Source organism: Haliotis cracherodii, unplaced genomic scaffold (genome assembly GCF_022045235.1).
Source record: "Haliotis cracherodii isolate W230 unplaced genomic scaffold, xgHalCrac1.p SCAF_4, whole genome shotgun sequence".
Lineage (NCBI taxonomy): Eukaryota > Metazoa > Mollusca > Gastropoda > Lepetellida > Haliotidae > Haliotis > Haliotis cracherodii.
The window spans coordinates 11,951,469-11,978,069 of NW_027266297.1; the positions used below are offsets into that span (position 1 = coordinate 11,951,469).

The 26,601-nt window shown below is 39.5% G+C and overlaps 1 protein-coding gene and 2 long non-coding RNA genes across 4 annotated transcripts in view; 2 read left to right on the forward strand and 1 right to left on the reverse strand.

Moving 5' to 3' along the window:
- LOC139478339 (trafficking protein particle complex subunit 13-like) overlaps window positions 1–7,916 on the forward strand; it is a 201,364-nt gene extending 193,448 nt beyond the window's left edge. For both annotated transcript variants that reach the window (XM_071260773.1, XM_071260774.1), the window contains 5 exons: window positions 1,549–1,679; window positions 2,387–2,588; window positions 4,228–4,328; window positions 5,339–5,492; window positions 6,950–7,916. In XM_071260773.1, the coding sequence (XP_071116874.1) occupies window positions 1,549–1,679; window positions 2,387–2,588; window positions 4,228–4,328; window positions 5,339–5,492; window positions 6,950–7,051 (690 nt within the window). In that variant the 3' untranslated portion in view covers window positions 7,052–7,916. The remainder of the gene's footprint in view (window positions 1–1,548; window positions 1,680–2,386; window positions 2,589–4,227; window positions 4,329–5,338; window positions 5,493–6,949) is intronic.
- Window positions 7,917–9,442: 1,526 nt separating this feature from the next.
- Window positions 9,443–13,801, reverse strand: LOC139478340 (uncharacterized). The gene is made up of 3 exons (XR_011654304.1): window positions 13,694–13,801; window positions 13,325–13,408; window positions 9,443–9,861 (listed from the first exon to the last, which is right to left on the reverse strand). It is a non-coding gene; the product is annotated as an uncharacterized lncRNA (long non-coding RNA).
- A 228-nt stretch (window positions 13,802–14,029) lies between these two features.
- On the forward strand, window positions 14,030–16,207 carry LOC139480286 (uncharacterized). The gene is made up of 3 exons (XR_011654413.1): window positions 14,030–14,182; window positions 14,871–14,961; window positions 15,645–16,207. It is a non-coding gene; the product is annotated as an uncharacterized lncRNA (long non-coding RNA).
- Window positions 16,208–26,601: the final 10,394 nt, after the last annotated feature.

Genomic DNA, 26,601 nt, shown 5'->3' on the forward strand with positions numbered 1-26,601 from the left:
CATAGTCCTTAGCAGCACTGCTTCAAGTTTTTGTTGGAATTTGACTGCCGCCACCATTGGTGATGTTTCTTAGGATTACCACACAAAGATTATTGACATAAGAGATTATTCTTCCATGGACTTCTTCCAATTGGTGGTCAAAGGTTTTGGTCAAGATAAGTTGAAGGTCAAGGTCAGTGTTCAGGTTTTTGTGAACGATGGTTCTAACATTGTCAGTATTTGAGGCATGGTTACCTCTACAGGCATGAAACTTTATGTTTGCATGGATCTTTACAAATCCTGATATAAAAAGTCATGGTCATCTATGAGGTTAGTGTTAAACATGGTCATATCATTTATTGCCATCTTCCTGAGACAAGGGTGTTAACTGACTATAAAAGTCCAGTTTCTACCCTTAATGAACTATTCCAGGCTGGAATTCCAGAGTCACATTTTGGCTTGACTAACAAGTCTATGCATAGTCAAATCAAAATCGCTTAAGAAACTAGACATTCAGTTCATAAACAACATGAAGTGCAACATGCATACTTCAGTTGACTGCAGCATTTGCAGAGTATGTGTACCACCAACTGGCATCAACAGATATTTTGCAAATCTTTTCAATGTTTTTAATCAAGGTGCTCAAGTGATTTGATGCACTTCATGTTTTATTACAATATAGATCCTGAGGAGGGACATAGAAGGGACATAACTCGTAATAGTCACTAGTGGCACTCCGATTGAGCCTGGAAATGCCAGCCTAGTTCGGCAAGGGTGTAACTGGACTTTTATAGTCAGTTAACGCTGTTTCCTTGGGAAGATGTTTATTGACAGTTACTGTTGCACTTTTACTTGTACAGTTCAGAAAATTGCATAATTGTTGGATCTTTAGAGTGAGTGAGTATGGTTTTATGCCGCTTTTAGCAATATTCCAGCAATATCACAGCGGGGGACACTAGAAATGGGCTTCACACATTGTACCCATGTCAGGAATCGAACCCGGGTCTTCGGTGTGACAAGCGAACGCTTTAATCACTAGTCTACCCGACCGCTCCTTGGATCTTTAGAAGTTTTCTTGATCAAGGTCCGAAAGTAATGTTTTTGTTTTTAAGGTATCATTGTATTCTGATTCTAGTTTGCATATACTGTTCTAGTTTTGTCACTATCCTACCCCAGTGTCTTCATATCAATGGTTATCACTATCATACATGGGTTAACTCTGGTCAGTGTTAGTGCAGTCAAATTGATTCACACTATTGCCAAGTAGATGTATTAACATAATTAATTCATCTTGTTTTGTCAAATATAGAGAGAAAGCCTATGTGATTAGAGTAAATATATGGTACTTTGAATGCTTGAATGCCTTACCTTGATTAGTTTGGAACTCTTGTTTTTTGGATATTCTTATAAAACCTTTTTCAGCTTGATATGTACAATGTCTTATATAAAAATAAATTAGACGTCTGTTATACCAAAACATAGTATTTTAACTTCTGTAAATAAAGAAATGTGTAAATGAATATGTCCTGAGTTTGCTTGATGGGAACTCTGGCTTGTATGTACCTGTAGTCTGACGAGGTTTACCTGGAGGCTCAGATCCAGAACATCACCCCCGGACCGATCTACATGGACCACGTCAGTCTGGAGCCGTCACCACAGTACCATGTGAAGGAGCTCAACTCTGTCACTCCAGACACAGGGTAAGTCTACCAGGCTGTCTCAAAGACAATGTGCAGAGCACTATGGGAACTCTTTGTTGACACAGTCTGGACACTATATATCTACAATGTGACGACTGTGAACACTATTGGAACACTTTGTAAATAACAGTGTGTGAACTCTACATCAGCTTTATAGGAACATTATGCTGACACTATGTAAAGTATGTGAACAGTGAGTGAACACTTTGTGAACAATAAATCCATACCATGGTAACACTATGAACAGTGAGTGTACACCATGTGAACACTATGTAAAGTATGTGAACAGTGAGTGAACGCTATGTGAACAATAAATCCATACCATGGTAACACTATGAACAGTGAGTGTACACCATGTGAACACTATGTAAAGTATGTGAACAGTGAGTGAACACTATGTGAACAATAAATCCATACCATGGTAACACTGTGAACAGTTAGTGTACACCATGTGAACACTATGTAAAGTATGTGAACAGTGAGTGAACACTATGCTGACACTCTGAGCACACTGGGAACACTATAGCAGCTCCATTGGCAGTACACTATGGGGTAACACTGTAAACACTATTTTAACACTATAAGACACCATGAGAAGAATGTTTAAACAATTCTTCAACGCCATGTGAACGCACTACGGGAACTGTATTTGTGTTCATACAAACAGTAGATTTCTTTTAAAGTGGTATATCTGCCATTACTTCCAGGATGAAGCAGGTGTTTGGCAAGGCCAACTACTTGAACCAAATGGACACCCGCCAGTACCTGTACTGTCTGTCACCTCGACCGGAGCTGTACTCGGAGAACAAGGTGCTCAAGGGAGTCACCAACATTGGCAAGCTTGATATTGTGTGGAAGACCAACCTCGGGGAGAAGGGGCGACTGCAGACCAGCCAGCTCCAGAGAGTGGTAGGAACTTGTAATAGGGCTAGATTTGCTCTACAATCTGCTCCAGAGAGTGGCAGGAACTTGTAATAGGGCTAGATTTGCCCTAAAATCTGCTCCAGAGAGTGGTAGGAACTTGTGTTAGTGACATGTAGATTCTCTCTACACTCAGCTCCAGAGAGTGGTAGGAACTTGTGTTAGTGACATTTAGATTCTCTCTACACTCAGCTCCAGGGAGTGGTAGGAACTTGTGTTAGTGACATGTAGATTCTCCCTACAATCAGCTCCAGGGAGCGGTAGGAACTTGTGTTAGTGACATGTAGATTCTCCCTACAATCAGCTCCAGGGAGTGGTAGGAACTTGTGTTAGTGACATGTAGATTCTCTCTACAATCAGCTCCAGGGAGTGGTAGGAACTTGTGTTAGTGACATGTAGATTCTCCCTACAATCAGCTCCAGGGAGCGGTAGGAACTTGTGTTAGTGACATGTAGATTCTCTCTACAATCAGCTCCAGGGAGTGGTAGGAACTTGTGTTAGTGACATGTGGATTCTCCCTACAATCAGCTCCAGGGAGCGGTAGGAACTTGTGTTAGTGACATGTAGATTCTCCCTACAATCAGCTCGCGAGAGTGGTAGGAACTTGTGTTAGTGACATGTAGATTCTCTCTACAATCAGCTCCAGGGAGTGGTAGGAACTTGTGTTAGTGACATGTAGATTATCCCTACAATCAGCTCCAGGGAGTGGTAGGAACTTGTGTTAGTGACATGTAGATTCTCCCTACAATCAGCTCCAGGGAGCAGTAGGAACTTGTGTTAGTGACATGTAGATTCTCCCTACAATCAGCTCCAGGGAGCGGTAGGAACTTGTGTTAGTGACATGTAGATTCTCTCTACACTCAGCTCCAGGGAGTGGTAGGAACTTGTGTTAGTGACATTTAGATTCTCTCTACACTCAGCTCCAGGGAGTGGTAGGAACTTGTGTTAGTGACATGTAGATTCTCCCTACAATCAGCTCCAGGGAGCGGTAGGAACTTGTGTTAGTGACATGTAGATTCTCCCTACAATCAGCTCCAGAGAGTGGTAGGAACTTGTGTTAGTGACATGTAGATTCTCCCTACAATCAGCTCCAGAGAGTGGTAGGAACTTGTGTTAGTGACATGTAGATTCTCCCTACAATCAGCTCCAGGGAGCGGTAGGAACTTGTGTTAGTGACATGTAGATTCTCTCTACAATCAGCTCCAGGGAGTGGAAGGAACTTGTGTTAGTGACATGTAGATTCTCTCTAAAATCAGCTCCAGGGAGCGGTAGGAACTTGTAATAGTGAAAGGTAGATTCTCCCTACACTCAGCTCCAGGGAGTGGAAGGAACTTGTGATAGTGAAAGGTAGATTCTCCCTACAATCTGCTCCAGGGAGTGGTACTTGTTTTATGGACATTGAGGTAGAGGAAGTTGACAGTCTCCATTAGGCTCTTTGTGAGAATAATATAAAGTGACATTGTACAGTGGAAGGGAGATCACATTTCATGCAAACATTCTACCCAATGCCCTGATTCATATCAGTTTTGAGAGCAGATTTAGAGAGTCAGATTTACTATGTCATTTTCAAACTAGTTTTGAGAGCTGCATGGTGTCTGTGAATGTTCTGAGTACTTCTTCTCAACAGGCTCCTGGGTTTGGTGACATCCGTCTGACAGTGGAGTCTGTCCCAGACACTGTGGCACTAGAGGGGACCTTCGCTCTCACGTGCAGGATCACAAACTGCTGGTGGGTATCTCAAGCTGCTGAGTCAGCTCCCTACACTTTCCTACTGATAAATCACATCCCCATGGTTCACTACAACTGTATCAGTCACTCAATGAGATGTAAATGCTCTAATGTTTTGTTGAAATACATTGAGCAAGAAAATATATATGTTTAGCATCATTGAGGCTGAAAATGTGTTCAATTCATCTGTCTTGAATTACTTTGTCACCAAATCTGGAATATGTGCTGCTTGACATACCAGTTGGTTAGGTCAACAAACGAAAGTTACGCACAAACATGAAAACATGTTTACATTTAAATCTTCCCAGATAAAAGGTTTACAGTTTCATAAAATGCCTTGAATTTGGCGAACATTTTTATCTCTGCTGTTAAATCAATATATTACAACTATTTTTCTCTTTGATAATGTGTGATGACACCATGTTCAGAACTTATTCGTTAAATAATATTGAAACATTTTTGTTGTTTACATACATAACTTGAAGAATCCATGACATGATGACGTCACAAACATATTGCACTGAAAAGTTTAAAATATTTGTTGGTCTGCCGAAGTTTAAAGTCAAATGTCTTTGCACTTAAAAGTTTCCTGCAATGTATTAAATTGGGAGTTAGCTCCCTTTTCTTATAATTAGTTTTATATCTCTGATACATGATCACACGATTGTAGCATTACCAAAAATGTTATCACTCAGATGTTATTTTTTTCAGAATATACTGTACCTATTTTATTTCAAGGAAAAGAATTTATCACACAGAGACTGTACCTATTTTATTTCAAGGAAAAGAATTTATCACACACTTGTTCATGCTAGTGATGGCTAAATTTTATTATCTCCTCACATCACTGATTCTAAACCTGGAGAGAAAGTCTATAAACATACATACAGTACGGGAGGTGGGATAGGGGCGTAATATAGCATCTAGACACATTCATAGTGAGACCGTGTGACAAACTATGTGCTGGTCATGTTGAGGATGTTGTGTGACGTGGTCTGATGTTGTTTCAGTGAGAGGACAATGGACCTGACACTGGCTCTCCAGAACCAGGGTGTGACGGGTCTCATGTGGTGTGGCATCTCGGGGAAACAGCTGGGAAAGCTGCAGCAGAATGACAGCATGGACATTCCCCTCACCATGCTGGCCACCATTCCGGGACTCCAGGTAAACTTACATAGTCCCCACCTACTCCAACTAAACAACCCCATGCTGGCCACCATTCCAGGACTCCAGGTAAACTTACATAGTCCCCACCTACTCCAACTAAACAACCCCATGCTGGCCACCATTCCAGGACTCCAGGTAAACTTACATAGTCCCCACCTACTCCAACTAAACAACCCCATGCTGGCCACCATTCCAGGACTCCAGGTAAACTTACATAGTCCCCACCTACTCCAACTAAACAACCCCATGCTGGCCACCATTCCAGGACTCCAGGTAAACTTACATAGTCCCCACCTACTCCAACTAAACAACCCCATGCTGGCCACCATTCCGGGACTCCAGGTATAATTACATAGTCCCCCCCCACCCCCCCACCTTGCTGGCCACCATTCCGGGACTCCAGGTATACTTACATAGTACCCCCCCACCATGCTGACCACCATTCCGAGACTCCAGGTATACTTACTAGTCCCAACCCAACCCCCCACCTTGCTGACCACCATTCCGGGACTCCAGGTATACTTACATAGTACCCCCCCCACCATGCTGACCACCATTCCGAGACTCCAGGTATACTTACTAGTCCCAACCCAACCCCCCACCTTGCTGGCCACCATTCCGGGACTCCAGGTATACTTACATAGTACCCCCCCACCATGCTGACCACCATTCCGGGACTCCAGGTATACTTACTAGTCCCAACCCAACCCCCCACCTTGCTGGCCACCATTCCGGGACTCCAGGTATACTTACATAGTACCCCCGACCATGCTGACCACCATTCCGGGACTCCAGGTATACTTACATAGTACCCCCTGACCATGCTGACCACCATTCCGGGACTCCAGGTATACTTACATAGTACCCCCCGACCATGCTGACCACCATTCCGGGACTCCAGGTATACTTACATAGTCTCCTCACCATGCTGACCACCATTCCGGGACTCCAGGTATACTTACTAGTCCCAACCCAACCCCCCACCTTGCTGGCCACCATTCCGGGACTCCAGGTATACTTACATAGTCTCCCCCCACCATGCTGACCACCATTCCGAGACTCCAGGTATACTTACTAGTCCCAACCCAACCCCCCACCTTGCTGGCCACCATTCCGGGACTCCAGGTATACTTACATAGTCTCCCCCCACCATGCTGACCACCATTCCGGGACTCCAGGTATACTTACATAGTCTCCTCACCATGCTGACCACCATTCCGAGACTCCAGGTATACTTACTAGTCCCCACCCAACCCCCCACCTTGCTGGCCACCATTCCGGGACTCCAGGTATACTTACATAGTCTCCCCCCACCATGCTGACCACCATTCCGGGACTCCAGGTATACTTACATAGTCCCCACCCATCCCCATGCTGACCACCATTCCGGGACAAATAATTTTGTTGACAATCTAATAATTCAGTTATTGTGACCTTATTATTATTTTTTCCAGACAATATCAGGCCTGCGACTTACAGACAACTTCTTGAAGCGCACCTATGAACATGATGAGATAGCTCAGGTGTTTGTAGTCGACGATGCATCACTCAGATAGAGGCTCAGGACCAACACCTCTTATTTAATGTGTGTGATTATAGCAAAGTAAAATTTGTCAATGTTACTTGAAAATTTACATTAAAACATATTGTATATGATTGATTTAAGATATGGTTTCTGGCAGTGTCATTGTACTGTCAGATCATCCTTCATGTTGTAAAAGTGTAAAAAGGACAATCTGAGTGTCCTGGTGAGAACTGAATGTCACTGATTGGGGAGAAGTTGTCCTACAAATAGTGTCTGATATTGCCATGACATATCACTGTTTCAAGTTAACGCAGACAAAAACACATTTCAATAAGTTGTTAATCAGAGTTTGGTCACCGTCTGAAATTACTCAGTATCACTCGCATGTTTCCGTAAGCTATAAGGTCTAATTTCAGCTTGCCCCAGAATGGAACACGTTGGTCACGAATGATACCTTCCATAACAAATGGGGAATAAATTATTGTGATAGATGAAAACAATGATGTTATATTCTTTGAAGTACACAGTGCTCTAATAACCTGTTTCACTACCTATATCAAGGGTAATATATGCACTGAACTAAACATCAAGCCTTACTTCAAGTTGGTCAACGGCAGAGTGCAATATGAAATATTCTGAATTAAAATTGTTGGGTACTCCAATGTTTAACAGGTCTAAGAATACCTTCATGAGAGAAAGTTGAAAACTTGCTGCCTCAAACTGATAGTGGACAAGAATGATGAAGCAGTCAGATGTGGAGGGTGATCAGGATGTCTGGTGTATATAAGCTGTACATAGAGGTGTATGTAAATATTGTCGCCAACCCAGTCAGTCATGCGAACAGCTGTAAGCTTCATGTACAACACATGGTTGAATAAAGACAGCATTGTGGAACAGATTTATCTTGTTTTCAATCTAAGGAGGGAGCGTGTGTGATAGTCCTGATATCACAGTGAGTTACAATCAACCGGTGGACATACACATCACAGTACAGCACAGCACATACTCATCAAACAATGCAAGTTAATGAGAATAATGGCTGGGGATTTATTGTTTGACAAAGTGACCACCTCTGTTGATGCATGAAGAGGAAGGTCGGTGGCCGCATAATGCCAAAATATTCCTTAAAGGATTGTACCTGTGTTATCCCAAATATAACATTTGTTACATTTGACAACTTTCTAAATGGCATTGTGTGTTCATTGTACCTGTTGTTCCTATGCCCGACACTCAGCATTGAGGGGGAATAACTACGACTAACCTTAGCACACTGTCTGAACTGGCACAGCAAAAAAAATGCAGTTTCCGGTATCCGGATACCTGCCGGATACCACCGGACACTTACCCAAAACGCGTCCGGGTATCTGGTGGCAGAAACCTTGCCGGATACCCGATCCGTGGTATCCGGCATGGACACCTCACCTGAAAGTATGTCACCTGGAATCCGGGTATCCGGCACCGGATACCTCACCGGATACCTCAATCTGGGTGTCCAGGGATCCGGCACCGGATACCTCATTCTGAGTTTCCAAAAACATGTCACAATTTGGGGGGTGCATTTTGTTCAATTAAGTGTGAAACACCTAAAAATATATTGGAAACTAACCATGAAAATTGAACATTGCTGAAGGTATCCGGCGGGTATCCGGTAGGTATCCGGATGCAATTTTTCGAGATGTCTTTCTCCTAGTAAATAATGTTATCCTGGGCATAGCAGATAGCTTTAGTAATATTCTGTGTTATTTATGTTGTAAATATCCCCTTAAAGTTGAGATCTATGGGCAGGTACTTCTTGTGAAAACATTTTTCAAATTCATATATATTTCATTTTAGATGTTCAGCGTATTAAATGAAAAGCATTCAGTCCTGGTATGATGGTATCCTTACATTTCATCTTCATATTCCCAGTTTGTTCTAGCTTCTCGTGGTTGAAGCGCTATATACACCACATCGGTACATTGCTTGGTGTCACCCATCATGATATTGTTGGAATTTTGCTCATAAAGTGACATAACACCATATTCACTCTGACAAAACAAATGAAAGTCATTGGCTATGTGCTCACTTGGGCCTTTGTTCCTGGTGAGATCAAAAGATTATTTTGGAACTGTATCAGTACTTGTTACATCTTGACAGACGAGTTTCATTGAAGTTTGAAACAGAATATCATTAACCAAAATGGGTGCATCCACAGAAAACACCTAATAAAGTACCGGTACATAAAAATATCAATGTAATTTTTCTACTGACATGGAACTAAAAACTTCATTCAGTGAGCTGTATTAATTGTAGGAAAACATTCAGGGCATTAGTATATTTGATATATGTTAGCACCTATGTTATGAATGATCAATATCATATTTCTTTAAAGAAGCAAAACAAAAAAAATTGTTAAGATAACAAATCATATTTATTGATTTTATGACATTTCATTGGTTCAGTAACCAAAGGTGTTTGCAAGAACATTCAAAAACAGAAACAGATGCTTCAATGCCATTTTCTAAATAAACAAATCGGTCAAATCTCAGAAGAATTTCAAGGGAGAAGAATATCTAAAGTCAATTATGTTTGTGCAGTAAACCACAAAAGTCATTCAGATTTGTATAGTCAGCGTCAGTGTACACCACATAAACATAGTCTCACTGCTGTAGTATTAATTCCTTTAGACTTGATTAATGTCGTAATAAAACAACCTACAGAATCTCACTGATGTGGCATTATTCATTCAGAATCATCACTTTCTGAGGTGAACCTGCTAGTTGTTCTGGGGAGGATTATTCATCACCCTGAGAGTCCTTTGTATGACTTGTCTGATCTGGTGTCATTGTGAAATCCAGGTGCCTGAAACAATTTATAACATCTTTAAAATCTTGTTATTAAAAATATAAGAAACACACATATATTGACAAAGGGAAAAAAGTTGGTTGCTCTCTCAATGAATAAGGTAATGACAGTTTATCAAGCAAGTGTTAACCAAACCATGTTAACCAATGTAAAAAAGCCATAGCAAACAGTAAATTTTACAGAAAATACAAAATTGTAATTGATCTTCTGAAAACAATTCCTGTAGTGCCATAAGGCAGGCTCACCTGAATTTTTCTCAAATGTTTGCATTACATCAAAACATAAGGAAGGGTAAACAAGGCAATGCAAATTGCATAAAATAGGTTCTTATACATAAAAACAGAACTACCGTATTTGATGTAATAAGCGCCTCGCTCTAATAAGCGCCCACGGGAATATTTGCTAATATATTGGCTAGTTAACAATCCCAATTTGCACCCTTTCCAATTGATCAATGTATACAAGACTTATTTATTTGCATATAATACACATTCGTGTGTGATATGCACCCTTAATTATGGGGAATTTCATTCTGGAAAAATATATTTGTCGTACATTAACATTTCAGGCTGCCAGCATAAAGCACGAAATTCTGAGAGCGCCCTGGGCACTTATTCTGTCGAATACGGTATTCATAATTTTCAAAACTTTCAATCACACAAGTCATGTAAGTGATCTCAAAATATTATATAATGAGTGTGCAAGTTAGTATAGTTCCACACAGCTTTTAGCAATATTCCAGCAATATATCTGCGGGGACACCAGAAATGGGCTTTTCACACAGTACCCATGTGGGGAACAGAACCCAGTGCTTCGGAGAACGCATTACCCACTAGGCTACAAAATACAAATATCATCTCAAATACAAAAGTAAGTAACATTAGGATTTCATACAACAGATATTTTCACCAAATATCAAGTCACTATACAACTGATTGAATTACTGATTAGAGAAGCAAGTACATATAAATGTAGCAACAGAATCAGGCTTAATTTGAATCGTTCCTTGCTTCAGTTGCAATGGGAGCCACATTGAAAATAATTATCTCACTTATTATTGATAATTAATATCTACCATTAATTGGTAGGCCAAAATAGACACTGATACAAAAAATCAACTGAAAAGAACCACCTGAACAATCGACTAAAAACTATGTATATTACATTAAGGGGACCTTATTTCGGCTGCTGGCAATAGCATGGGCGGATACAGAGAGGGGGTGCTGTAGTGCGCACCCCCCTTTTTATTTCGAAAATAAATCTTTATTTCTATATAAATTACCACCAAGACAATAAATAGCTGTAAAAAAAGCTGTATCCGCCCATGATTAGTCATGAGTAAAATCATTATCATATTTTTATCATTTATCCTATCTTTAATTAAAATTAACAATAACGGGAAAAACTACCAAATATATTGGTCAAGTGTAATCATAATTTAAGTAGTTCTATTTGGTTTTGGAACCTTTCAAGGGTCATTGTAAATATATGTGTATTCCTATTTGAATACTCGTTTGATTGTTATAAAGTTACACAGTATTGCATCTATCGTCTGTTTCTAAATACAGTGGAACCCATCTTTGACTTGTGTGACATAATTGAATCATACCCCAATTGAATCATACCCCAAGTGCATTGTTATGCATCTGCACAGAGTGGTCAAAGTCCTTGTTACACACATAGTTTGCTACAAGGCAGGATCCAATAAGTACAGTTGAGACATCAGGTTGTATCCAGACAAACTGTCTGATAATCTCAAGTATGGTCTTGGTAGGATCAAGGGATGTAGCTAATCCTAAATAAACATTAAACAAATGACATAATCTCTTCTACAGAACACTTGATCAAAGCCTGCCCCACCTTTGATGTTTATCATCTTGTTACGCTCACAACAGCTCATTAGCAAGATGAACTCCATGTCAACTCATGGTGGATTAGGGATTAACAGGGCAATTAGTGTCAGGTGGGTATTATCACTTGCAATTATCTGTTAATTACTTAATTGAGTAGTGACGGCTTAGTTAGTTTCCAACCACACTGACAAGTCAGTTTACAGTTTACTAGTAACATGTTTCTGTGGACCAAGGAAATGTATCTTGCCAGATACTTAAAAAGTTCTACTCATAAGTAATAAAATAATGACAGTTTTGATATGCAATTCTCCCTACAAAGACATTTAACATTTGATATACATAAACTGTCTGTTGAAACCATGATGATGCTAATATACAAGTCGCACAAAACAACTAATTCATATACTGGTACCTAGCCAAACATACATAATTTTTATACGCGTATGCACATGCTTGTACATATATACCTCTACTGCCACATCACACATACAAACAATCATTAGATGGATGTAATCGTTCAAAAATATTTTACATACACAAACAAGTGAACAGATTCTGTAATAGCATGGTTAATATTGGGAGATGTTTAAGCATTTCCATTTTCACAGAATCGAAGGTATATCCTTTCAGGACTCAGATCAGCTTGTAGTGATTTAAATTCACCTAAAAATGATTCATGTGAAATGACCTATCCCGCATGTGTGGCACCTGTTATTAAAATACCATTCATTACTTATTTGTGTGTCCGAATTATGCTATTATTAGAAATAATAGGTATTATTATTCTGCATGGATATAAGAAAGCTTTATATGGAATTGTTGAAAATTATGTACAGGAAAACATTGAAATAAATCAATCAATACGTGCATTTATCTCAGAATCTGGTAGATTTAATCAATATGGACTTCTGCTTCATTATCTAATTATAATCAGATGATTACATTATTGCTCAACTGATAGTTTGCAATAGTATAGAATTAGTATTTTATTAATAATTATTTTGTATTTGAGCATCATTTAGATAAGCCAATGAAAAAAATATATGTTTAAAACACATGTAGTAGAACATATTGCAATAGTTAAGACCCGAAAAGAAGTTATGTGTAGGATCCTCAAAATGGTATCCACAAGAGCAGGTTGTAGAATCATGTTGGTATTTGTTGTTTAACTCTGCACTCAGCCATATTCCAGCTAAATGACGGCGGTCTGTAAATAATCAAGTCTGGACCAGACTATCCAGTGATTGACATCATGAGTATCCATCCACACAATTGGGATACAATGACATGGATCAACCAAGTCAGCGAGCCTGATCAGCCGATCCATTAAGTTATCTCTTACAACTAGCATAGGTTGATCATGGTGATGGGGACTAACTTCAACCTGGAATCCCCATGTGAGTATGTATGCGGCTGTTAGCTTTGTTTGATGTTTAACGCCACACTCAGCAATATCGCAGCTATGTGGCAGGAATCAAACCTGCATGGGTCTTCAGCACGAAGAGTGAACGCTTCAACCACTAGGCTACCCCACCACCCAAAATTCCCCCATGATAAAGTTGTCATCATGGTTATTGTTCAGCTACTTCAAGTGAAAATGTTCATACCCTTAAAATGTCTTATCTTCCACTTCACGATGATCTCTGATGCAAAACTTCCCTGTCATTAAAGCTGTTCTTGATTCTTCACATCTGGAAAAATATGTTGAGGCTATTAATCATCTCACAGAGTAAAGGGAGTATATGAAATAAGACAGTGAGTCACATTAGCATACAAATTATCCAGTTAAAGTTAACATATTTCTTCATTATATACTAACATATGATAGACAGGCTACTTGTTATATAAAAATATAATTATATCCTGATACATTTACTTACATGTTGGCTATGAAAGTTAATGTGTCACATGTGACAGGCTTACATGTGGTAAATTACTTTAATACGTGATCATTGTAATATTCACATATTCCTTACCTTAATGTGTCACTTCAGCTGCAATTTCAATATTTGGCCAATTTTGACGAAATGACCGATCGTGTTCAGTGTATAAGCTGGGCCTCGTCTCTAATATAACTTGGCGCAAGTTGACGACGCGCATAGAGAGCCGGGAACCAGCTTATGTCATGTTAAACTGGTTCCCGGCTCCCTATGCGCGTCGTCAACTTGCACCAAACAAAATTGTGATATTAGAGACGGGGGCCCAGCTTTGTGTTAACCCGGAACAAGCCAATTTACCCATATTCCCCTGCGGTCCAGGGCGCCATTTTAGAACATGGACGTAAACAAATCTCGTGTATCGATATACACTGTGATGCTTGATTACGATAAGCTTACCTCGTGTATCGATACATTGTTCTCATTCACCTCCACCACGGAAATACCGGCCGAAGTTCCTCTGAGCCATCCACAACGCGGAAGTCAACAGTATTTGGAAAGGCGATTGGCAGCAAATGCGGATGCCAGGTACGTAGCAGGGCTTCGTGACCTTATGATTTCCGTGCAGAGATCTTATGGCACGGATTGATTTAGATATTTACCTGCTCTACATACTTTACCGTAAACGCCAAGGGTCCTTTTTTTTTAGTATTATGGTCAACTGTTTGTTATGACGACAAGGATTTGCATAAGGGGCGTAATAGATTTGTGGTCAAAACAAGATGATCCAAATTAGATCCGCTTTTTATAGATAATGAAGAAATGTACAAAGATTTAGGAACGATTATTAACTCTAAACTTTTGTGGGATGCTAATACAGACTATAATTTACAATAATGGCCACCAAAGACTTTACTTTTTTGACGCTTAACATATTTTTATAATTACACTGTTATGTCCTTGTTTTGTATAAGCTTCATAATAGCTAAATAATTCAATATTTCATGGAATGACTCTGACCTTGGCGAGGATCGTTTTTGCAACAAGTGATTCCCTATGTAAAGTGTATGTTGAATGACCCTGGCTTTATTGTCAAATAATTGTTTGACAGGTGTTAAATATGGGATTATGTTTTATCTCTGAATGTTTGGGATGAAATATTTTAATAAGGACAGTTCTAAGTTGGAAACTCAACTGGAGCCTTTTCAATTGAATTCAATGTACAGCATGTACAGTTTGGATATTTCTGTAATGTGAATGCTACTTATTTTTGCAGAATGTCTGGATGAATGAATGAGTCAGTCATCTGCACAGCATCATTGGAAAAAGGGAAGCAATGAGGAACAAGAGAAGAGTAGCAGTGAGTGGTAAATATTTGAAATTATTCTGTTTGGTTCATCATGTTCATGTAGCTATTCTGCAAATATTTCTTCAGTTTGCTTGTTCTTTATCACCCGTTGGCATGGATGGCCTAATTATCAAAAGCACCACAACTTGCTGTGCATAGTTGCATCTCTTGGGCTTGACAGAAACCGATGGTCGTGGTTTGAATCGAGGGTAGCATCATACACTTGCTTGTGGGTTTCATCAAAGTGGTAAACATGTAAGACCTGCATCACTTCGGGCTTTCTTCCCATTTCACTCATTTAACACCACATCCAACAATAGTTCAGCTAAATGACAAGGATTATAAATAATCAAATCTCAGATCTCAACTAGGCAAACCAGTGATTAATGTTATGAGCTCGATCCAGACGCATCGATGATGACTGTTATGGACAACACCCCACGTTATTGGGTACGATTACGAGCGATCAATGAGCCCACTTGCTACCTCATCTATTACTTTGGCTTGTATGGCAAGCATTTTTAAGAGATGTCAGTTAATGATTGTTTCAACTCATCAGCATGGAACAATATATATCTCAAATGTTTGGTATATAACAAAACTCAAAGATGATAAATTAAGTGAATTTGCTGCCTTTTATCTGTAAGTACATGTTGCAACAATTCTTTTCTATTGCTACAATCTTTATACATAATTTTGCAGAAACTGAAGTCCAGCTTGAGATACCCGGATGACTGGTTGACAGTCTGGAAGGACCCTTCCAGATATCAGAAGTGATAGGCAGACAGTGATGAGGAGAATCCTGTTATTTCAATGGGGGCCTACCAAGAAGTTATATCCCAATTGACACTGGGACACACTCACAAAGGCTGGTCTGGCTAATGTGAGAAGACCAACCAATGCCAAGTCGGAGTGGGACCCTTCAAGGACGTTGAAGAAATTATTGTCTTTGGCCATGTGGTAATCACTTGAAAGGAATGATGTTTGCGACTACTTGTCTATAAATGTGGACCCAAACACCAAATAGAATGTTCACAATTCTACTAACACAATGCAACAGGGATAGAGCCGATCTGGCCTCCCCTCATCCTGGTTCCTGTTTTTCCATGGCAATATAGAAGGGAAAGGATATTTGAGGGCAAATAACTCTGAACTGGTGAGCATGGTCTGCTTATGCTTTCAAGCGAACAGTTATCCCACTCTGTTATGAGTATTGAAGAATAGGAGGAAATTGCATACTGCATCAGGAACCATCATGTGAACAATGTCCAGTGTGTGATATAGGCATATAAATAAAAGAAATTGATAATTTGTTTGTTGTTTATGTTTCTTTAGCCAGGTGTGTAAATGGGGATTTTCCAATATTTTGCCTCAGTTTGATAGCCACAGTTATCGGATGAAACCATGCATTGCTTGGACATCTTTGGAATAACACATTGATCTGCTATGTCAAAGGTCAATGTCATAGCCAGACAAAAAAATTGTTAATGGCCAAACTCTTCCTCAGGGCAGGGATAGAAGTTGGCAACAGGTCATACACTTACTTTTTATCCCCCCCCCCCCCCCCCCCACCCCCCCGGCATATAATACGGGGTGATATAGCGATCAGCCAGTCTGTCTGTCCGTCCGTCCATCCGTAATCATTTCCTTTTCCAGGGGAAGGATTCCCAAACCATTCAGTGTATTTGATCGAAACTTGGCAAAGCTATTAGGCACATACTGAAGTGGTGCCTTTTGATATTTTGGGATTTTTCTAAAAAAAAATTTTTTTTTTTTTTATGGAATGACGTTGGACATAGACTCAATTGGGGATGGGGTTCGTTTCCGGGGCAGAATTCAAAAAACATTCAGTGTATTTGATGGAAACTTGGCAAAGCTATCAGGCACTTACTGAAGTGTTGCCTTTTGATATTTGGGGATTTTTCTAATTTTAATTTTTTTTAATTTTTATGGAATGAAGTTGGACATAGACTCAATTGGGGATGAGGTTCGTTTCTGGGGCAGAATTCGAAAAACATTCAATGTATTTGATCGAAACTTGGCATTCATATGGATGCGACCATGGTGGATCTTTTGTGGATAAACAATGTATGCTTCTTAAAGAACTTTTAACTGTTGACTCATTACATACAGAATTGCACATTTACTAGTGGTTACTTTACAGACAGCTGCCGGGGGGTTATGTCATCTTTCTGATGACTCTTGTTCTCTAATGTGCCTTTTCCTGCAGAAGTCTAAATAACTCTTATACATATAGTTGTATATCATTGTCATATGTTTGTCAATGTTATACTGAATGAAGCAATTTACAATTGTTTTTGAAATAGTCGCAACTGATATTGAAGGTCAAATTAGCTTTCAATGTCTTTCAGTAAAAATGTTCACAGTAACTGAGGAACAGCTCTCTGTAGTGTGATGAAATCTGGTACATGTCACCCTCAGAGTGAGGCACATTGTGTTTCAAACTTAAATGAAGCTGGTATGCTCGTAACAAGTACTTGTACCTTTACAAATAATCATATTATCATCTCACTAGGACCAAAGGCCCAAGTGAGCACACAGTCGATGAGTTTATACTTTCACTCAGAACAATCTGGAAGTCTGAACATGAAATTTAAGGATATCATCATACATGTATTAGAACTGATGTTTGTTCATTAAACAGCTTAACATCTAAAAAGATTGAAACAATTGTCTTCTCCAAAATACATGCCCATAGATCTCAACTTTAAGGGGATATTTACAACTAAAATGACACAGAATGTTACTACAGCTATCTGATATGCCCAGGCTAACATCATTTACCAGGATTAAGACATCTCGAAAAATTGCATCCGGATACCTGTCGGATACCTGCCGGATTCCTTCAGCAATGTTCAATTTTCATGGTTAGTTTCCAATATATATTTAGGTGTTTCACACTTAATTGAACAAAATGCACCCCCAAATTGTGACATGTTTTTGGAAACTCAGAATGAGGTATCCGGTGCTGGATCCTTGGTATCCGGTGCCGGATCCTTGGACACCCAGATTGAGGTATCCTGTGCCGGATACCCAGATTCCAGGTGGCATACTTTCAAGTGAGGTGTCCATGCCAGATACCACGGATCTGGTATCTGGCCTGGTATCTGCCACCGGATAGCCGGACGCATTTTGGGTAAGTGTCAGGTGGTATCCGGCAGGTATCCGGATACCGGAAACTGCATTTTTTTTGCTGTGTGGGTATCCATGTTAAACTGCCACACTATACCAGGTTGTTGGCTAGCACTATAAAACCATTAGCTTAGCATGTACGACCTATAAAAACACACAAACTCCATTTAGTCCCCCCTCCTCCTTTTGCATGGCATATTTCAAATTTCCAAATTTGTCCTCCAAATTAAGTAAGCCTCACCTTTTTGGACATACCCTTTTCGACCATATGTCGGAAAGCGCACATTAAATTACCAATTTAAGTAAGTAAGTGAGCATGTACAAGCAGCCACACACCCATGAACACCACTATATAAGTGCAATAATCTTGAAGCAGTGATAAGGAAATAAACATCATGTGTTTTCATATTTGCAGGTTTTGTTGAGTATTGCATGTCCAGAAACGTGGAACCCACATCACCTTGGAATGCAATGACCTCATGACAAGGGATGACCACACATATGCTTCTGTAGTAACTGAACTGACTGGTTAATTAGCACAATGTGAAAAAACAACTACATTGAAGTTGTGCTGATAAATATTGATCAAACTTTAATTAAGTGGTATCCATTTTCCCTTTTATCAATGTTTTTCCAACAATCAGATTGCAGTACACACCATTCGTTATACATTTACTCTCGCTCGTGTACAAGTTCCATGGCATTGATACATATTTGGGGGGGAGTTAGCGAGTTCGTTAAGGCTTTGCTTTAAACAGTATTTAGCAGCCCGTCAGCTTGATGTTGGAAAAATGCCTGAAGTGATGCAGGGCTACCACTTTGGTGAAACTTACAGTGGGTATCGTGCTGACAAACCTAGAAACATAATCATAATTGAACAACAATCGTAGATTTCGGGCACCATAAGGGAGGTAAGTCTGTACAGCCTTCTGGGCAAAGCCTGATACCACAGAGACCAAAGCTTAATGGGTGTCTGTGCTTGTACAACATAGGCATAGAAATGGTAGAGACAGCTGCATCAAGGTAATTATACCTAGATCCGACAAACAGATTTACAACAATGGCAGTGACAGGTCATATTTATACAGCACACACGGTCAATATGGCTTTTAGTGGCCAGACTATATAAAGGGTAATATCTAAATGGGCACAGAGGTGGTAGACTAACATCTAATCTCTGAAATGAACATATCCACAGAGAAAAACCAGTTGTTTAATTATCTTAATAAAAACATTATAAAAAGGAGCCCAGAGAATTTCATCATTTTCAGAAAATCAGTAATCTAGACTTGCCAAACATTATAGACCTGCATGGGCTGTTTTTGATATATTTGTATCAGGGTCTGTCAGACAGGCTACAGAGGCGAATACTCGTTCCTTTTTCGCCAAACAAAATTATATAGCAAAAGTGCATTTATAACTTCTGATTGTTTGCGATGCACACATACAAGTTTTCGATACAACATGATTACAAAATCTGAAGAACATTGATTCTGTATTATACAGTTATATGTTCGTGTGATTAACAATGTTCTGCCAAAACTAATTACTTATTATTTTGCAGTCCCCAAGTACCTACAGATGAAGAAAATCGCTATACCCGTCTTGATCTACTTTATAAAATACGACGCCCATACAGTCCTCCACGCACGTGAACCGCTTCCCTCGACAGTAATGTTAACTGATGCCTCGATCAGTTTGTTATATGAAAATAAAGTAATTAATTTATTGTGGCCTTATGTTTACTTTATACTGAAATAATTATTTTATTCTTCAAAACATGTGCTTCATGACGATAATATAAATGCACTACCTGTTACCCTGCCTTGCGATCGGCATTTATGGGATAAAACAAGGACTGATAGGCACGGAGTATAATTAGGGAGTATATATATATATATATATATATATATATATATATATATATATATATATATATATATATATATATCTTTGTGTAGTCTCCCTGGTATAATTATATATGCTAAAAAACTGCGGCATGGTATATCGGTGAGCTGGCACTATAAAACGGGCATAAACCCGGACTTGTACATGTACGTATATATACACGCACGCACGCGCGCCTGCACGTCACTCTGCGAGTGAAATAATCTTGAACGCCACGTAAATCCCATTTCAACTCACCCACCTTACTTTCACCTTAGTCATACTGACCTCACGGGTCAAGCGTAGCCAGCGTTCTCCAAATCTCGTCCCACCCATCTCCAACATACCATCACGATAAGGTGAGCTTCTCTCTGCAACAATATCCCATCAACTAACTATCTAGGCTGATAAATCTCATTTAATCTCTGCATGCGGTATCAAAACTTCGCTTGTAACTTCCAGCGAGTCAGCAGAAAAAGTTTAGTTAACAGGTGGTTTTACTGTAGAGAGATGGTAGTATTTACACACATCGAGTGGCCTACATGGGCGATACGGCTAGTCGTACACCACCGCGTCAAAACTCTATATACAAGAGATTGTGAAATGTTCTATTCATATTCGGCCCATGTTTCCCTGAAGCCATTGACATTCAATAAACAATTATTAAATTTACGAAAAATAATATATGTGACGGAATATACTTTTTTATTGAACATCTAACCCGGTGCTTATTTCTAAACTGCATGGTATGAATAGCGCTGTAAGCACGCTCTGACACCGAGCGATATTTACATCATATGATTAACGTCATTTGAACCACTCCAATGACATCACGGTATTGTTGTAGTTGATTCTGAGCCAGTAATGTTATGGTCATGCTGAAATTGCAATTTCACAAGCAATTCTGATGCAACTGTATTGGTCATTATGTAAAATTATGAGAATTATATATCAACCATAACATGGTTGTTTAAATAGGAGAAATCACTTGAATCTGTTGAATCCAGAAGTAGAATCAAAGGAGTTGAGTGATTTCTACACTACATGCAGGCAACACCTGACGCCTAGTTCTGAGAGAGCATTTTATGTGGTGTATGTTTAGCCTTATGACATATATGACGGCTGTTGTATTTCTACCTTCCTATGCATGACTGGAAGACCTACAAGGTGTCGTGTCAAATTCCCGTGGTGTAAGTTATCTGACTCGTATGTCTGTGGGAAGTAGATCCATGTCCACAACGGGGCTAGATACCGGGACACGCCTATTCCCGTCTTTGTCCAGCAAGTTTACTCATGATTGTCAAGAGTTTGACGTGGCCTGAAATCCAAACTCCTCGCTTCGCTAGTTCTCTGCTCTCTTCTGTTTTCATTAGGTAAATATAGAATATACACCACACTTGGCTACGACGACTATGCAGGTTGGTTACATTTTTCAGCATATCAACTGCAAGTAATATTGTAAACGGGGAAACAATGAAGAAATTTGATTACATTATTAATGTGTAATATCTTGAAAAGTTCGTTGAAATACGTACCTGTCAAGTTTTCGTCAGCCATGCATTAATTTCAATGTCCGTTTCAATATCAAGTATACATTTAAGAGTCGTAGAGTGGTCTACTGCATCATGATATTTTAGTGGAATAGGAACAGTTATACAGTGTATTTAAAAAAAATACAGTAAACTACAGTTATAACGAATTCATAGGGACCACTAATTTTAGTTCGTAATAACTGTAGTTCATAATAAGCATGTAAACATCATATATACAACAAATGTCCGGGACTTACAAATAAGTTCTTTATATGGGTGAGTTCGTTATAAGCGTGTTTGTTTTAAACTTTTAAACTAGTTATAAACTACGTTTACGGTAATTCAATATATGGCTACTCATCACCAAACGCATCTTCCCGAGGCAAGAGAGTTAACTGACTTTTAAAGTCCAGTTTTAAAGTTCAGAAAATCCAGTGACTGACATCAACGCAGTTGGGATAACAAAAAATATAACATAAAAATAAATCAACCAAGTCACCGAGCCTGACCATCCGATCATTCAGTCGCAAGACAGGCACGGGATGCTAGGGACTGTATTCTTACCCGGAATCCCAAAGAGTAAACCTTGTCATATAACAAAACATTTTACATATGATATTAACATACCGGCTCAATTGGGTGAGAGTCTGTATTTTTTTTTACACATTTCCGTCAATTTATGACCGAGAAAGATGTGATTTACATTTAGAGATTTACTTAGAGAGGTCGAGATGTAGAATGCTCGACTGAGAGATACAATCAAGGATCGTTGAATGTTTGTTTACCATTGGATAATTTCACAATAATTTTGGGATCAAATGAGGCATGCAAATTTATATTATTATATTAGTGATCAAGCTAAACGTCGGTACTCGGGATGATATGGGGTATGATATGAAAACCGCCCTATACTCATCCGTTTATCATATACTATAACACCAAAATGTAAAATGTTTCTATTTGTAAGTGAATGCAATACATGTTTACCTTGTTTCGGCGGCTTCGTTACGGGAATGCTTGCCCAAGCAGACGACACACTAAGGGACGTAACTCTAATTTCTTATACCATCGTCTCTCAAAAGGCATTGCCGAGCCAAATCAATCTGGGTCTGAAATAAGCGTCTGGTTATTACGCCCCCTGTGATATGACCGTCTCCAAGTTGGCTCTATGTGCAGATGCAACATGTCTTATATCATCGATGGTTATTTCATAAAGAATATTGTTCAAAGAAGCAAAAGCAATAATATTGCCATTTGTCAATGCGGCCTCAAATTAAGACAATCTAGCGGTGCGTCGTTCCATGAAAACATTGTGCGGATGTTTATGTGTACCTTGATCCTCATATTCATCTGCTTATTAAAGTATCGATAACAGACCGAAGTGTACTTATAAAACAAATCCGTGTACATTTATGTTGATATCAACGGACTGTCATCACACCATAGAGCCGGGCTAGTACAAGCACACGCGCACGCACGCCTCACACATACACACAAACACACACTAATCTTAAACTTAAGATATAAACTACTCCTGGTCGTTGTTTATCGTACAATAAAACACTGCAGGGAGAATAAACCATGATGGGCGCAGTGTCAGTTCATCGTGGTAGATATATATTACACCCTGTCGTTTCTGATCGCCATCCCATAGCGTCTACACCCATAAAAGAATACCATCGATGGAGTATTTGTGATTTTGTGTCAGCTTTCTTTTGTTGAAATCGAAATTTTAGAAATTTGAAATCTGATTATCATGCAGAGGGATTTCCTCGGAGGAAAAGATCTGAATTAAAGGAAATTGCAATTGATCAATGTGTCGTGGAGTCGGAATATCGCAATGTCACGTTAAGTTTAGTTGAGTATAGTTTTGCTGGGTCGACAATACAATGCGATCATTTAACTGCTAGCAATCCAAAGTATTCCACTGCACAGTCCCTACATAGTGTTTACGAACGTATCGAAACTATCCATATTTCTATTTTAGTTACCGACTCCCACTGCTGCATTCAGTACCAAGATGGACAAGCGGAAGTTCTATGTTGCCATGGTGATAACAATCCTAGTGACGGAGCTGCTACTTGCGCCTATGCTTTACTTCAGGTGGTTGGGTAGCGATCGAAGACATTTCATCACCAGCGTCATCTGTGACATCGGGTTGTTCTACATGATCAGATATATCATAGAGTAAGTACTAGTATATAACGCTCCCGAAACAGTTGCGAGACCAAGCTAGGGCAGAGTCGTCTTTGGCGCCACAATTCGCTGTGCAGAGTTGCGTCCCTTAGGCGTAGCACATCCTTGTGGTCGTGGGCTTGAGTTCCAAACTCGCCCTGATAATGTCTTTGGTCTGTCAGCACCATGTCCGTGCTCGTGCGTTTCACTATACAGTGGTAAATTCCGAGACATTGTCAATGGCCTCTTTACTCCCTTCTTAAGATGACACGCCGTGATATAATTGCAATACTGTTGAAAACGGCTATGGTTTTTTGTTGACGCCGTACAAAGGATATGGCGGCGACCTTTAAATATTCAGATCTGGTCCAGACAATCCAGTGATCGATATTTTGATATTATGAAATGTTAACGTTCCACTCCATCGGGGTACGATGATGATGGTGATAATGATAATCAAAATAACAAAATTAATTTCAGTCACTGTTGTGTTTCAGACGTCTACATCCAGTAAGGAACTGGAAAGAAGGACTAAAACTCGCCGGCTACCTGACAGTGTTCTACTCCTTAAATATCACCCCCACCATCGCAGTTATCCCGAATGTGTTTAGCTGCATCACTGCAATTTTTAAAACTACACATGCTTTCGCGAACATTTCATTGATAGTGCTGGCATTGGTATATGTGAAGAAATGAGATCCACGTACTCTTTAACGTATAAAACATGGCTCGCCAGCACATAATTCCCGCGAATAAAGGTTGTATTCAAGGTGGACATTGCTATGCTATGTTGTGTGTGTTCGTACGGATCTGTATAATTACGATATGGTATTATAATAACTCTTTTAGATATCTGTATTAACATTGCCTGAGCACCACGGTTTAAAAAAACCAGCACATGCGTAATTTGTGTGTGTTATTTTAAGTATTTATCATAAAATGGGTAGGTTTCTCGACAGAATAGAGTTAAGGGATGAAGACGGCATCCGTGATGATCAGTTTAAGTGTTTTCCTATAACATGAATTCAACCTTTGCAGTTATTTTTCGAACTTTCATTGAATCATATCGTCACGTACCACCTTTGCAGTTATTTTTCGAACTTTCATTGAATCATGTCGTCACGTACCACGTCATTGTTATAAGTATAAAAATAGTCTAAGATAGCGATGTTCGGAGTCAAATGGAGGTACATTCACTGTCTGACTGACTAACCACTAACTCGTGATGCAATATATTGTTGCGCACATTCCAAGATACACTTCCCGTTTAGTTACCGTTTGAGAGCAATGAGAATATTATTTTCGACGTTAGAGTTTTAGACTGAGGCAGTTGGGTTTAACGTCGCTTTGAACACTCAGCGTTCCAGTAATATCACTGCGTGTCAGATTTATTGTGGGGGGAAACCCAAAGTGACACAGGTTTTAGACGTCTACCATTTTGGTGAAACCCACGAGCACGGGTATGGAGTTGACAAAACTAGAAAATCAGGCCGAACCGGAAACCGAACCCCCAATCATAGGTTTCTGGCGTACCAAAGGGAGGCAACTCTGCATTTCCAATACAGGATATTTACCATTCGAAAGAACTCTCTTGGAAACCTCTATATGTAGTGACAGAGATTGGCCACTGACCTGCACTTCTTCACTTCGATTTCAAAACTAAAGACGACCCAGGTGAACCCGTGTTGACCAAGGCAAATGCAAGTTAACTTTGGTTGACTTTGGTTATAACTGATATATGTCATGCTTTGGTTGACCAAAGTTACTCATACCAACTGAGCCTTAATTCAAAAGTATTTGTATCAACAACTGAAAGTTAAATTTCCGATGGGCATATCAGGATACATATATACAATCAATACCTTGATAAATATATCCATTTTTCATTATTAAATCAGTACGCGCGTTCAATTATTTACAATTTGAGTGTACTGTGTCAACCGAGGTTACCACACTTCTGGTAAATGGGGTTGACTAGATTCAACCTTCGTTAACCAGTGTTGATCAAGGATAACTTAGGGCAGTATCCGAAATAAACCGCACAAAATGCAACCTCGGATATAATACAGAATGGATGCCAGGAGACCGCGAAACAGAACAGCCATGTGTATTGGTATGAAACACAACTATGTGAGGGGAACAACCACTTCATTGTTTGACAAAGCTGCCATTGTGCCTTTTCTGGTAATTGTATGTAAAACAACCATAAAGTTCAAAACAAAGCGTAGAACATCAATTGTTGATATACATGCTTTAGAACCAACAATGCAACAATAATTTCATCGATGCAAATAAGAATACATAAGTACTATCAAACCTGGTTCATTATATTAATTAAACTTCGTTAACGATTTATTTCGGGTACTGTGTTTTTTGTTTAACACCGCAGAAGTATCGGACGACGGTCTGTAAATTATGGAGTCTGGACCAGACAATCCAGTGATTGACATCATGTGCATCGACCCACGCAATTGGGATACGATGACATGCATCAACCAAGTCACGGAGCCTGACCACCCATGGGTTGATGAAGACCAACGCTTACCCGATTCTTCACGGGACTTATTCCGGGTAATTCTTGATTAACACTGGTTCATTCCGATTGAATCAGAAATGTGTTAATCTCGGTTGAATCGGGTAAAAAAACGTATGCTGATCGAACGCACTGATTATACGGTGTTAAAAATTATACCTTGACCCTCAGCCTTTAATTGCCATCAGCACATCCAGTATAATGTTGGAACAACGTCACATAAATACAGATTGCTATACAGCACGTGTTTTCACATGATTTTACAAAACGAGTGTCACAACTCTTGTATTTCCCGAACGGGAGCGAACACGAGTTTCGTAAAATCAGTATGACACACGAGCGAGTGTAATAATTTCTTTATTACCCATTGTTATATAAT